At 50.2% G+C, this 13783-nt stretch overlaps 1 protein-coding gene across 1 annotated transcript; it reads right to left on the bottom strand.

Moving 5' to 3' along the window:
- Window positions 1–580: 580 nt before the first annotated feature.
- On the bottom strand, window positions 581–13291 carry ATP6V0C (ATPase H+ transporting V0 subunit c). Its single transcript, XM_030484198.1, has 3 exons — window positions 12968–13291; window positions 2600–2783; window positions 581–1414 (listed from the first exon to the last, which is right to left on the bottom strand). The coding sequence occupies exons 1-3, from the start codon at window positions 13035–13037 to the stop codon at window positions 1210–1212; spliced, it is 459 nt and encodes a 152-aa protein (XP_030340058.1). The 5' UTR covers window positions 13038–13291; the 3' UTR covers window positions 581–1209.
- Between the last annotated feature and the right edge of the window lie 492 nt (window positions 13292–13783).

Here is a 13783-nt window from a genome sequence, read left to right on the forward strand (position 1 = left end):
AGCCTTGTATTGCTTTGCACCATTCATGGATCCTCAGGACAAGGGGAGGTTGCCACAGCATTTGCTAGCTGCTAGAGAATTCTGCTCAAATGCTCCTGATTCACAAGTTAAAAATAGGAGTTCTTGAACATACCCATTTTGTTGATGAGGGTATTGTTCAGGTACTTCAGAGGCAGTTGCCGTCAACAGAGCAGCTTTCCAGCCAGCCAAGTTTCTGCAGAGCCATCACAAGGACAAGTGCCTGATGGCTCTTCAGCAGCTCCTATTCCTTGTTACCTGCTGAAGCCTGCACCAGTCTGCTCACGCCATGCTGCACAGCCCATTAACAGGGCATTACCATGCCCCGGCACTTGATCACAGTGAGCACAGCCCCTGAGCAGCCTGGCATTCCTGCTGCCCACAGCACTGCCCATGGGCAGCAGTTGGGAACAAGAAAGAAAGAGGAGCTGGGTTAGCAGCAGTGACAGCATCACTTCTGCTAGCACCCAGTCACCTCAAGAACCTGCCTCCCCCTAAGGGAGCCCTTCTCTCCTCTACCTATAGGAGCAGGAAAAGCTCGAAATCAGAGGCAGAGGACTAATTACAGCAGTGTAGTGAGGAAGTTTTATTCGGAAACATGGTTTAAGTTTGTAACCCAACACTGGGTGCACAACTCTGATGCCGGAGCATACACCGTTACTACTGAAACACGGGAGTGTTTCAGACAATTGCTGTAATAAAACACAAGATTCTCATACTCCAATACCATGACACTACAGCAATCTTTAGAATCAAAGTTACATCCAAAGGAATTCTCTGCACTTACAATTGACCCCACAGTGTAATCTACCTATATATAATATATATAGCATGGGAAATTGAAAATCCTTGCTCCATAGATGTATGAACATGTCAAGTCTTTTATATATAAACATCCAGTGAAGAGAAAAAATTACATTTCTAGTTCATATTTATACGTAAAGTACTAACAGCAATGGGTGGAAAATTGCACACAGGCCACCCCAAGCCATGCAGCAGGCTTGGAGCAGCCCATCCAATTTAATATTGAAGTACACACAGGACAGACGAGTCACTAACATACATTGCGCATTTACAAGAGATCAACTACCAAATTGGGACAACTGTACACATTGGAGAGACCATTTTCATTCTGGAGCTTTTTGTTTGAAACATGGATTTGTTACATCTCTTTACATCATACTGCAACGTTTACTTTGTGGAGAGGATAAGGGCAACAATGAGGCCGTAGAGCCCCAAGACTTCAGCGAAGATCAGGATGAGGATCATGCCCACAAATAACCTGGGCTGCTGTGCTGTCCCCCGGACGCCTGCGTCACCCACAATGCCGATGGCAAAGCCAGCAGCCAGGCCGCTGAGGCCCACACTCAAGCCAGCACCCAGCTGAAGAAAGCTCCTGTGGGACAGAGATGAAGAGTTTCAATGGTAAGCAACAGGACACCCAACCCTTCAGCTTCAGACCACCCTCTAATTTGTTTTTTGCTTTCACCAAAGGAATTAAGGTTTAACATTTAAATAGAAGCTCTTTCTGCAGAAGAGGTTCCCTACTCTTGAAGCAAGCACAGTATGTCTCACAAAGCAGAGACTCCTACCTCTGATGCTTAAAAAACCCCAGGCAGCTATGCAATATATTCAGCTGATACTCAACTGTGGCTCATACATTAAGCTCAGCTACTGGGCCTGCAGCAACATGGCCACCCAGCTCATCTGTAGCCACTCTGGTCAGCTGTAGGCTTCACATGCAGTAATGCCTGTCCCACAGAGCTGTGCAGCCTGTTAATAGCTGCTTGTCTCCCACCTTTAGCAACCTTATTACACAGCACATCCAAGTGATCATTAGGGCTCTTGCACTGCATAGATAGGCATGGTCTGGTTTTTCAGGCAGGAGTACCTGAAGAGCAGTCCCTATCGGTATCTGGCCACCTGGTAACTGCAAAGGAGCACTTGTCCCTTGCTTCTTAGAACATGGCTTATTAGGCCAACCACACTGCTTATCAGCTGTAGTGACACAGACGGATGTCTACAGTTAGACCTCAGAAGCATTGTTTTATTCTGAGAGGTCTCAATCAAGCCAGTTCCAGCTATTCTCAAAAGCCAAGACAGGATTAAGTTTCAGACTGTAGCTGGTGTAAAGGCCCGATGTACAGCTTGAGGATTGACTTACCACCACATAAAGCAGCAAGCAATATTAATTATTCAGTTGCATCTCTCAGGCAACAGGAGAACTACTTAGTCTGATTAGACAGTCCTGGAAAGACCCGTGTTTCCCAGGTCTAGAATCTGGTACCATGAAACAAGTGTAGCCTATCCCAGTACTGCCTGCACACAGCTTCTTTCAAGCCATAACCCCCTGCATTGTCTCCAGCTGTGGTATGTCTAATCTGCCAGCTAATACTGCAGCACTACCACTGAGGCTAAGGCACCAAGCAGGACAGCTGATATCCAGTCCATACGCCTCAGGCCAGGTTAGGAGCATTTAGCTCTGACTCCTTCCAGGGGTCATGAGCAAAACCCACCCATTCAGCAGCATCAAGCCACTGACAGGACAACCGAAGCAGAACTGACAGATGCAGCGACTTACTTGAATAATGTGATGGAAGATGAGAGCGCGTTGGCGATAAGCACGGCCACGACGAGGCCATAGATCGCTATAATACCCGCCATGACTACAGGGATGATGGACTTCATGATGAGCTCAGGCCTCATGACAGACATGGCTGCAATACCTGTGCCGCTCTTTGCTGTCCCATATGCAGCTCCCAAGGCTGGAAAAGAAAAAAAATGTGTTAGACATCCCCAAGTATCATGTCGCTCACTAGGCTGCAGCATCACAACAATCGGGTTAGCACAAGGAATTGTGCAAAACTAGCGTGGCCACACGACTGAGTTATCAGCCAGGAACATTCCCCCATGGGATGAGGAAGTGACAGTCCAGAATCCCAGAGCAAAGCCAGGCCAATAAAAGGTGCAGTTCAAACACTACTCTAAGAGGATACTTTTTCTCAGCCAGCTCTGCAGCAGGGTACACCCCCCAGGAGACCTCCACTCCCTGCTTCGGGAGACCAAACCCCATGGTCCAAATCCAAACTCATTTCTTCCAGAGTTTGCGCCCTCACAGAGCCAACACCACAAGGCTCTACCCACCAACCCACAGGAACACAGCAGAGCAGAACATAACCCAGCTGAAAGCCAGGTTTACAGTCACTGAACTTTGAGCCACCTGGGCTGAGTTCTCAGATGCACCCAGTGCTTAACAAGTCACCTTCATGGGTCCTCTTCCACAAAGCTCTTTGCCTATGCTTCAGCCTGGCACTAACCACACCATGTCAGGTTCAGCACACATACCAAGATAGCAACAAACTCACTGTGGGTGGGTTGACCCTGGCTGGACACCAGGTGCCCCCACCAAAGCTGCTCTGTCACCCCTCCTTCTCAGCAGGACAGGGGAGAGAAAGTATGAAAGGCCAAGAAAAGACAGAGAGAGATCACTCACCAACTACCATCACAGGCAAATGAGACTCGACTTGGGGAAAATTTATTATCAAATCAGAATAGGCTAATGAGAAATAAAACTAGATCTTAAAACATCTCCCCCCCCACCCCTCTTTTTCCCAGGGTTAACCTCACTCCCAATTTCTCTACCTCCTCCCTGCCAGCAGCACAGGAGGACAGGGAATGCGGGGTTGTGGTCAGTTCATCGCCCATTGTTTCTTCTGCTCCTTCCTCCTCAGGGGGAGGAATCTTCAACCCCTGCTGCTCCACAGGAAACAGTTCTCCATGAACTGCTCCAGCTTGGGCCCCTCCCACGGGGTGCAGTCCTCCAGGAACAGATGGCTCCAGTGCGGGCTTCTCATGGGGTCACAGCCCCTCAGGCATTCCCCTGCTCTGGCATGGGGACCTGCATGGGCTGCAGGAAGATCCCTGCCCTGGCTCCTGGAGCACCTCCCCTCCTTCATTGACCTGGGTGTCTGCAGAACTGTTTCTCTCATTTTCACTCCACTTTGGCCAGAATTGCTGTTGCACAGTCCGCCTCTTCTTAAACACCTTATCCCAGAGAAGCTGCCACCACTGCTGATGGGCTCAGCCTTGGCCAGCAGGGGGTCTGTCTTGGAGCCAGGTGGCCTTGGCTCCATCAGACACAGGAGAAGCTTCTCACAGCTTGTCACAGAAGCCACGCCTGTAGCCCTGCCACTACCAAAACCTTGCCAAGCAAACCTAACACTCACATATTATTGCTGCACTTCATTCCTTGGAGAAACTACACCTTCTCCATGTGTTCATAACCTCACCTGTGAAGGATTCAGGTCCAACCACTTGTTAACCCAACCACTGGAACCACAAAGTATGGCTCACAAGTTAGAAGACCACAACCACCCTCCCCCTAAGGTTTGCTGATCACCTATGTAAACACTTGAGCATGCAGAGACCAACACAGGAATCCAAAGCTTGGTTTTCAAAACAGAACATGGGCTTAGCACCTCCTCAAGACCTGCTAGCAAAGTCCCATAGCACTACCCCAAAAAGTAACTTGTCTTGAAAACTCTGTATTAATATTAAGAACTTCCACAAATAAATCATTCTTTGATTCCAGAGTACTTGAGAGGACCCCTTTCCTTCCAACCTGTTCTGGATTACTCGATGAACTCCTTAACTTTGGACTGCACCATCACCCAGGAGATGCTATACAGGCCAGCAGCCATGCAGGACTAGCAGCACTGCAAGGTCTGCGGAAGGCTTGTCTCCTTTTCAGACACCAGCAGGCTGATAGTCCTATTTAGCATGAAAATGCTACTGGCCTGCTCTAAAAGGCTACTGGAGAGTATTAAAGCCATAGGCATTTCACATCTCTGTACTGTTCTGAGACTCCCTATTTGAGTTTTTTCTACCCACTTAACTATGGTTCCTACAAGGGAGAGCTGCTTGTTCCACAAAGATCTATGGCTGCCTTACAGCAGCATCCAAGTGTGTGATGGTGCATCTTGACCAAAAGATTGATGGGAGGCATTCAAAGGGTTTTGGATAAGGGCTTTCGTGCTTCCTGTCCAGCATTTACATAAAGCCTGTCTTTGAGCAGTCAAGAGCAGTGGTAATCCTCCTGGCTTTGCACCAAGAAACTGTGGAAGATTAACAAAGGTAACACCTCTGCGCTAACACAACACTCACTACCCAAAGCTCAGCTTTAGTTACAAGAGCTTGAAGGGGAAGCCTCATTATCACCTACAAACTGGTTCTGTACTAGAAAAGCTCTTGAACCCTGACTGTCACTGAGCCAGATGTAAAGGGCTGTTCAGTGCCATTCAGAACCAGAATCCAGGTTAGTAGGAAGCCTGGGCCAAGAGCAGAGGACAGGTTTAACCAGCAAATGCAAGCTGAGCCTGGAAACCAGCACACAGACTTAGCCAGCAATTATCAGTGACAGTCCTGCTTAAGGGTCCAGCCCTAGGAAGCCTAGAAAGAAATCACTAACTTGTATTAGGAACCTTTTCTGTTGGATGAAGCATCTTCCAAGGACTGGAATTAGGTGGAATCAAGATTCAGGCTATCTGGACTTCTAGACTGGCTGCAGCATTTAGCAGAATCCACTTCTCAACTTTTATAAACCTTTCCAGAAACAGAGGCTCATGAGGGAAGTTCATTATTTAAAGTTAGAACAGTCATTACTTCCTCCTGGTCTGCAGTTAAAGGTGTTGCAATTAACCCTGATGGATTAGAGAAGCTGATTTTGTAATCCCACTTATGGAAAGCCAGCCTGTTTGAACTTTTGGGGAGGGGCAGATCAGCACAAGTTTGTCAATTCCCCATTGTTAAGTCCCAATTCTAGGGAACAGGGAAGAGCTTATGCCTCAAACTTGGTCTGGAAACATGAACAGATCAAGTCTACATGGACTTTGTGGCAGCTAGTTTTCACAAGACAGTTTCAGATGGCACTGAAGATCTATTACACTCCCACTGGTTGACAGTCACAAGTGCTACACATGCAGCTCCACAGCTTGGCACATCTGCTCCCATGAACTCTTTATCAGCATCCTGACCAACACGCTTACCCCAGGTCCCCTGCAGCTGCATCTCACTGTCTTACAAGGCAGCATGTCTTACTGCTCTTCACTAGCCTGAGAAGTTCTCCTTTCACCCCAGTGTTACAATGTTCCCTTCCCACCATGACCCAAGCATCTAATGCCACAGCTGTCCAGCACTTGGGTCAATCCTCCTGCACATCCCAACTCATACCTCTTGGCAGCTGTGAACATTTGAAGCACATATGCTTCATATGCTACATCTAAATATCCCCAATCAGTTGGAAGGGCAAGTTTTCCAAAACCTTCTCAGTGAATAGGGTTTGATGAGATCTGTGCAGAAGACAGTGAGAGTGGAACAAGAGCTGTACCACTACTACACACCAAGACTCCATGTATCATACAGCTCCACCTCAAACATACACACAAATAAAGCTGCAACATTTAAAACACAGAGCTATCAAAACACCCACGTGGCACCTGGAGAAGCATGGTGCCTACCTTGCTGTACCACAGAGAGAAGCCATCCTGGTCTATGGCCAGGAACTGTGCCATTTATCAGTTCAGTGGTGTTATAATACAGAGAAGTTGCTTTACACATCATTCAAGACCACCTACTCTCAGTAAGCTTGTTTCCAAGGTTAACTTGATTTTGAAATACCTCTGCAGAGCAAATTTGAAGGCAGAGTTGCTTTAGTACTGCTCCTGGGGGCAAAATGCAACTCCCACTGGGCTGTGGATGTGCTGCCTGGTGCCTCCCCACAGCAGTTACCTTCTGTTAGTCACAAGTGGTAGCAGAGGTAGCATAGCTGTGCAGCTCCAATATGAACTAGAAAATAATTTGCCATGTAAGCTTCAGTAAGGACTGAAGACTAGTTGTAGTCTTGCCACTGCCAGGACTTTCAATAGAGCTTTGCCTCCAATATTCACCTCCAGTACTTGAGAAGTCTACTGTTTAGATCAACTGCCAGTATTAGGACCAAGCTTTCATAGCTATAGTTAGTGCTCAGTAAGGTCATGCACCAAGAACATCAATCTTGCAGCTAACTGCAAGTCACCTCATGTGACACTTCCTCAGTACAGAGAGGCTGTTACCAAAGCCTTGCATCCATTCTACAAAGCTCTGCAGACAGATGTGCACCTATGGACAGTGACCACATCAGGGGCCTTCAAGAGAGGGAGACGTCTGCACAGATGCAGTTTCAGCAGTTGCAGTCCATTCAGACATGTGCAGCCCAGGAACACAGAGGTTCAGAACCAGCCACACGCCCTCTGGGAGCATTTGGTCCATTCAGAGCCAATGATTCCTCCTGTGTCCCACCATGGGGGAGCAGGTTTTCACACTGCAATGGGTGGAAGATCTCCAGGACACTAATATGCTGAATCTCTCTGCATTAGGAAGTGAGCTAGTAACAAGTCAAAGTTTCAGTTAAGATACCACAGGTTATGATCACAGCAAGTACATTCTTGATGAGTACTTACACCTGAAGTATTTTATAATTATTCCATCATAAAATGGTCTGACCCCTGCACAGCAGGCATCAACTCACCTCATCTTCTGTTCACCCTTGTTCTTAACTGGTTGGAGAACTGTTAGAGGCAATATCTAGGTCAAGCGGAGTCCTTGCTTTGCCATGGCAGAAACCTGAGCGTTTTTCAAGAAACAGGCTTCTGCCCACTGGTGTTCTAAAGTCTCTCCCACCCCACCAAACACAGCTCTGCCTCAGATGACAGTAATGGATATGCCACAGCTGCCTTGGAAGAACCCCACTGCTATGCCCAGTTGCATCTCCACAGGAGAGACACAGCCACATCAGTGGAACTGTATCTAGAGCCTATGCAAATTCAGACCATACTGACTGAAGTCCCCCAGCGATAATGGAGCAGGTAAAGCAGATAAGCTGCCCTTCAGGAAGCTGCAATCTTTAGCGAGTCACCTGTGCCAGGCCATGGGACAGCATGCTTTTGGTTCTTCCCTCATGTTATGAGGGTGTGAGGGGTTCAAACAACCCTTGCACTTCATTTCAGTAAACTGGAGAACAAAGTCAACCAGCTCTTCAGGAAGCTGCTGCAACAGTAGCAATCCAAGGAGTTACCAGTCAAGTGTCCAAGCAGCTGAGGCTGCGCCAACTGGTGCAACACAGCACATGAAGCCAATTCTTCTTAAAAGTATGTCAAGGCTGCACTTTACACTATGGAGTACAGGCTCGCTCTTCTGCAAGCAGCCAAGTCTAGTCACTTGTTACTTGTCCTTTATCATCATACACACTCCCTGCAATCTTAAAGATGACTTTTTTCATAGACTGGGTGGACCCCTGAGCTCCAGGTCCTGACTGGCAGAGTAGTTTGTTACACCAGTTAGCAGGAGCCCTTTTCACCTGGTAGGTGTAGCAGCAGCTTACACCACACACCAGCAGGCATCCACAGCTAAGCTGCCTCATTTCTGAGGCGAGAGAAAGCTGAGGTCATCTGACTGCACACAGCAGACACTCTTGGGGCCAGACCAGCCTGACCTGCAGCCTCATGCTCACAGGATCCACAGCCCAAAGGAAGAGAGTTCAGCAAGTTATGCCTTACTGCTTGTGAGGACAGCACACAGGTGGAAGCATGCACTGCTGTGAAACAATCATTTCAAGCATCACCCAACAGCCTAATCAGGCTGGAAAGCTTTTCAGCTTGCAACGACTGCTGGAAATGAGTCTGATTCTGGACAGATTGAAAAGGCTAGTTCTGGAAAGGGAAAAAAGTTGACTAAGAGGTCCTGAGGCAGCTGGCATCCATCTCCACTACTGCAATGAATGCTCCCATCAGAGGGGAAGAACCTGCAGACTTTGTAGTCTACAGTGACTTCATGGTGAGACAGAGTCCCATCGGGTACACTGGGAAGCCAGAGTACAAACAGCAGCACAAGTTAACCAATGGCTTATATACACTGATGCTCAGTCTGGTTTTCAGAAGTTCAAGACTAGCATTTACGGAGTGGAAATGACGCCTTTGTTGAGATGTCTTCCCTTAACTGAGCTGTACAAATACTGCCCATCTGGTTTACTTCTGTTACAACACGTCTGGATTGTTCACTGTCAAGAATGAATGCTTAAGCTAGTCTCTCTACTGTAGACAGTCTGGTAGCTCAAACATCTGACCCACTGACTTTTCCTGCCCACACCACAATGCCTTTGAAGCACTCTTTAATGATTTGGATCAGAAGACTACCTTGAGCTACACTGTTCTGCCAATTCACTTCCACTTGCAAGCTGCGGTTAAGGAATCTGCAGGCTCCTTTTCAGATGACGTCTACATCCTACAAGGATGAGGAACAAGCAGCTCTCCTCTCTACCTCCTCCTCACCCCTCAAGAGACAGTATTTCAGGAAGCGCATGTGTCATTTGCCTTTAAGGCTGCAAGTTGTTTACAGTCACGATGCCTTCTAGAATCAGACTGCACAAGGCTGCCAGCTGCATCAAGCTACATGTTCTGAGCCAGCAATTTCACCATGGAGGTCCCTTATTAGCTAACCAACTGCTACAGTATCTGAGGCCCTAGTCTAAAAGAAAGAGTACTATTTCATTAGATCTGCATCAAAAACAAGACACAGGACTAACCATAGCACTGCTGGCTAGAGTTCTCTTCATTAGTGGTCTTCCAGATGTTTGACAGTGAAACAGTACAGAAGCCACTGAATGCCCATCCAGTGCACAGGTCTAAGTAAACTCCTCACCCCACCACAGGCCACAGCGGGGTTTGCCTGGCACAGCTTCTCTGCACAGAGCTGTCAGGCAGCTCTGCCCAGCATCACACTTCTCCATTTGGCACACTGCAGTCGCATGGAAAAGCTGCAACAATTTGGTCACTCAACAGCACCTGACACTGAGCCAGCCACATGTTTTACAGATAGGAAATAAAGGAACTTTAGCTATCAGAATAGGCTGTAATCAGCAAATAAATAAGCAGACATGGAGATAGCCAAGGTCACAACAGCCTGCTTCAGTCTTTCTAGCTGCTATCAGTACTAGCTGACCAGAACAAGTTGTGCTATCTATTTACCATCAGCAGTTAATGTTCAAACATCAAACAGTACTGCATAAAGTCACTTGTTTTCACATCAAACTAGCCTGGACAGTATAGAACTTGAACATGTTTACTAGAAACAGCACTCAGAACTACAAGCCCCACTAGAACCTGATCTTCAGATACAGCATGAGTCAGGCATGATCACTGCACTAACAATGATCCAGGACAATTTTAGACACTTTCACACTGCTTGGCCAGACTTTGCTCCTTATTCTAAATCAGGGTGGGTTTTTTTAACAACTAAAGTTAAATTAGCATTACAACACTCCATAGTGTCATACCACTATTAGGGGAGCTACATGACACTGCAAGTTTGTCTTATACTGATACATCTGCCATATTGCCTTAAAAACCCAAGTTGCCCAATTTAAGCAGTTCAGTAATGATCACAGCTAAGACATAATTCTGCATCAGCAGTACATATAACCTGTTGCCCAGTGACTGAACCCTTCAGATGCACTTAGGCCCTGGCAGGAGACTAACTTCATGGCTCAAACCTGCTGGTATTAGAGCATCTGCCACAGGTTGGACAGAGCCTTCGGTGACATAGTCTGGTCTGAGGTGTCCCTGTCCATCACAGGGGGTTGGAACTAGATGATTGTAAGGTCCTTTCCAACCCCAACCATTCTGTGATTCTATGATTCTGCAACAAGGACCAGTCATTTATCAGCAGTGACAGGATAGTTACCAAACCTTCACTAATACAGCTTAAGCACTCACCCAAACCCTTTCCCTTTGACTTGCAACTCCACAGTACTGTGCTGTCAAACCCATTCACCATGCTAAGCTCCCAGGAAACACCTCATTTCGAGTTGAGCTATGCCAAGCAACACTCTCCTATTGAAATGCTGACTCAAGTTTGCGTCCCTCATTGAGGTTTCCACTGAAGCAAGCTTGCAGATCACAGAATCAGTGTCTGAAAAGCCATGCAGCCATGTTCTTTTGCTTCTGAGCTCAGTTTTGCTAGAGGAATCTAGTGGCTCCTTCCTCAGGAAGGAAGCTCAGTATTTAGGACCTTAATCACTGCTATTTTGCAAGAGGCAGTGATCTGCTGGCTGTTTCTCTGCAAAAAGTGACTAGGTCTTAGTCTAGTCCTCCACCATCTTCATTAACCAAGAGGCAAGCAGGCAGGCTGGTAGCCCCAACACGGGTTCCTGCAGCATCCTAGCCATCCTGTTTTCAGGGAAGTCCCTAGCTGTCAAGGATAAGTGCAGTCTTTGAACTCCGAGGTGGCAGGCCACTAACTGCCCCCAGCACAGGCCATCTGCATCCCACCACTGGGTACAGCCTGAGCAAGACTAAACACAGCCAGTCAGGGTTGGTTTTATTTTTTCTTTTTAAAGATTAAAGCCATGAACACAGCTGGTGTGAAACCAGTGAGTGGTGCGAACCCAGCACAGCTAGACAGCTTCCTCCCAAACATCAGCTTTTAATCCATTGTCTACTCAGCCATTCACACAATGTAATTTATCACACTGATCAATGAAGAGCAGCTTCCACAAACTTGCCTCGCATTCCTAGCTACCATCTCAGAGGCTACTTCAACCTAATGAGACTCCAAGCACACCAACAGCTACACCCAACTTGAGCCACAGCCAATTCAACACTAGAGTGCTTTGAATTCTCAACTGAGAGCCAAATTAGATGGCAGATGAAGACAAGTGAGTGTGTTTATGCACAGAGACACTGGACAAGTCTTCAGAAGAGAGAACCAGACCAGCTCCAAGTTGGATGGGGCCTCGGGCAACCAACTGGTCTAGTGGAAGATGGCAGGGGGTTAGAACTGGATGAGCTTAAGGTCCCTTCTAACACAAACCATCTGTGATTCCATGATTCCCAGTTCTTGTATTCCTAGTTACTGTAAGACCTGCATTGGGAAAAAACCTAGCTGAAGCCTTCCCACGTTACATCCTAAAAAGAACAGCAGCTCTGCACCTATGGGGACACAGTGAGTCAGGAACAGCAGTGGTTTTCTGCAGAAGGCTTGCTCAGGCTCCAAGAAAGAGACAAGGCACCGTATGATGGTCTTTCTGGTGTAAAATGGCATTTATGGGTCTCTATATAAGCGTTCCTCAACAGGGTGAGCAGAATACTGCAGGATGACCCAGTTTACTCCGCGCCAAAGCTCAATGACTTCAGATGCAGGCGATGGCCACTAGAGAGGAGCTTCCCCTTTCCAGCATTTCAGTCTCCCATTTAAAGGGAAGGCCAGGAGCCCATCGATTCATTGTAACGCCATTAGCATTTCTAACATCGACTTCATTCCTAAGCCATCTGCACATTCCGGTTTCAATCCCATCAGAAACCAGTTTCGCATTACCCGAGGAATGCTTCACAACGCGACTGTGTGCTCTGTACAGCGGGAGCCAGACCGGGCTCTGCCTGCCCGCGGAGCCGCAGCAGCTGCCCCCATGGACGGCCAGGGCAGAGCTGCCGCCGCCGCGCCCCCCCGGCTCCCCGCACGGCGGCTGAGCACGGGCAGCGGGGGGGGGCACGGATTGGGGTGCGGGGGTGTGGGGTGTGTGTGTCACGGCCGCTCCCGCGGGGCCGGTCCGGGCGGCACCGCCGCAGTCACGTGTGCTGGGGGGCTCCGCCGGCGGTACGCGCCGCGGTGACGTCACCCGCGCAGACCCGCGCCCCAGTAGCCCGGATGGAGCGAAGGGAGGGCCGGAGGGGGCAATCCCCGCGGCCGCCTCCGCCGCCCGCGGCCAGGCCGGGCGCCGGGCCCAGCACCGGGGATCCCGCCCCGCCGCGGGAGATGGACGACGGGGAAAGGGGTGCTGCCCCCCACAACCCTCCCGCAGCTCCCACCACTCCGCTCCATCCCCCGACACCCTCCCCCCGGAACCCGGACGGGTGCTCACCGCTGAAGACCATGGCGGCCGAGGCGCCCATCACGCCGAAGAAGGAGGCGTACTCGGGGGTGGACGACATAGCTGCGCGAGCCGGGCCGGACCGAGGCGCCGCTGGGAACAGGAGCGCGAGAGGGGGGGAAGGCGGGAGGCTCCGCCGCGGCGCCGGTCTTCCGCGGGCAGCACTCGGCCACGAAATGGCGGAGGCGAGGACGGCGCGGCAGGGAGGGGAGGGAAGAGGGAGCCGAGGCGGGCGGCGCTCGGCGCTGATGCAATGGCGGCGGCGCGGGCGCTGCGCCCTAAGTACTGCCTCCGCAGGACAAAATGGCGGCGGCCCGCCCGTCACGTGACCCGCGCCCACCGCCCCCGCCCGCCCCGCCCTCGGCTGCCACTACGCGCGCGCGGCTGAGGGGGACCTTCCCCAGCGCCCTCTCCGCTTCCCCGCGCCCGAATCCCCGCTCCTGCGGCGGACCTCGGCCCCGGCAATGAGCGCAACCCGTTCCTCCCTCCGCGGCCCGTGTCGCGACAGGAGCGCTTGGCCGCGCCGGCCCCGCCCGCCCTGCTCTTCTCCACTCGCCCTCCCCTCCTCTCCGCCCGGGTGGTTCAGTCCCACCAGGCGGCCGCGTTCCGCGGAGCGTGATTCAGCGCTCATTAGCATAAGGGGCGTGTCCACGATGCGGCCCCGCCCCCGCGGCAGGGGGTCCTTCCGGGGCGGGTCCGGTCACTGCGCGGTGCCACGAGCCGAGAGCCTGCGCCCCGGCCGGAGTCCCGTGCCGCTGCTGGCGCGTCCCCCGCTGTGTGTCCTTCCCACGGGCCGGTCCCGGGCTG

The sequence above is a fragment of the Strigops habroptila genome, chromosome 4 (genome assembly GCF_004027225.2).
Source record: "Strigops habroptila isolate Jane chromosome 4, bStrHab1.2.pri, whole genome shotgun sequence".
In the NCBI taxonomy this organism is placed as follows: domain Eukaryota; kingdom Metazoa; phylum Chordata; class Aves; order Psittaciformes; family Psittacidae; genus Strigops; species Strigops habroptila.

What these genes read in the sequence shown, in the direction of transcription:
- ATP6V0C (XM_030484198.1), bottom strand. Translation starts at nt 13,037, where the DNA reads ATGTCGTCCACCCCCGAGTACGCCTCCTTCTTCGGCGTGATGGGCGCC. An exon ending in GGCCGCCATGGTCTTCAGCG is followed by an intron (nt 2,784 to 12,967) that starts GTGAGCACCCGT and finishes TTTCTTTTCCAG; the next exon opens with CCTTGGGAGCTGCATATGGG. An exon ending in TCTTCCATCACATTATTCAA is followed by an intron (nt 1,415 to 2,599) that starts GTAAGTCGCTGC and finishes TCTGTCCCACAG; the next exon opens with GAGCTTTCTTCAGCTGGGTG.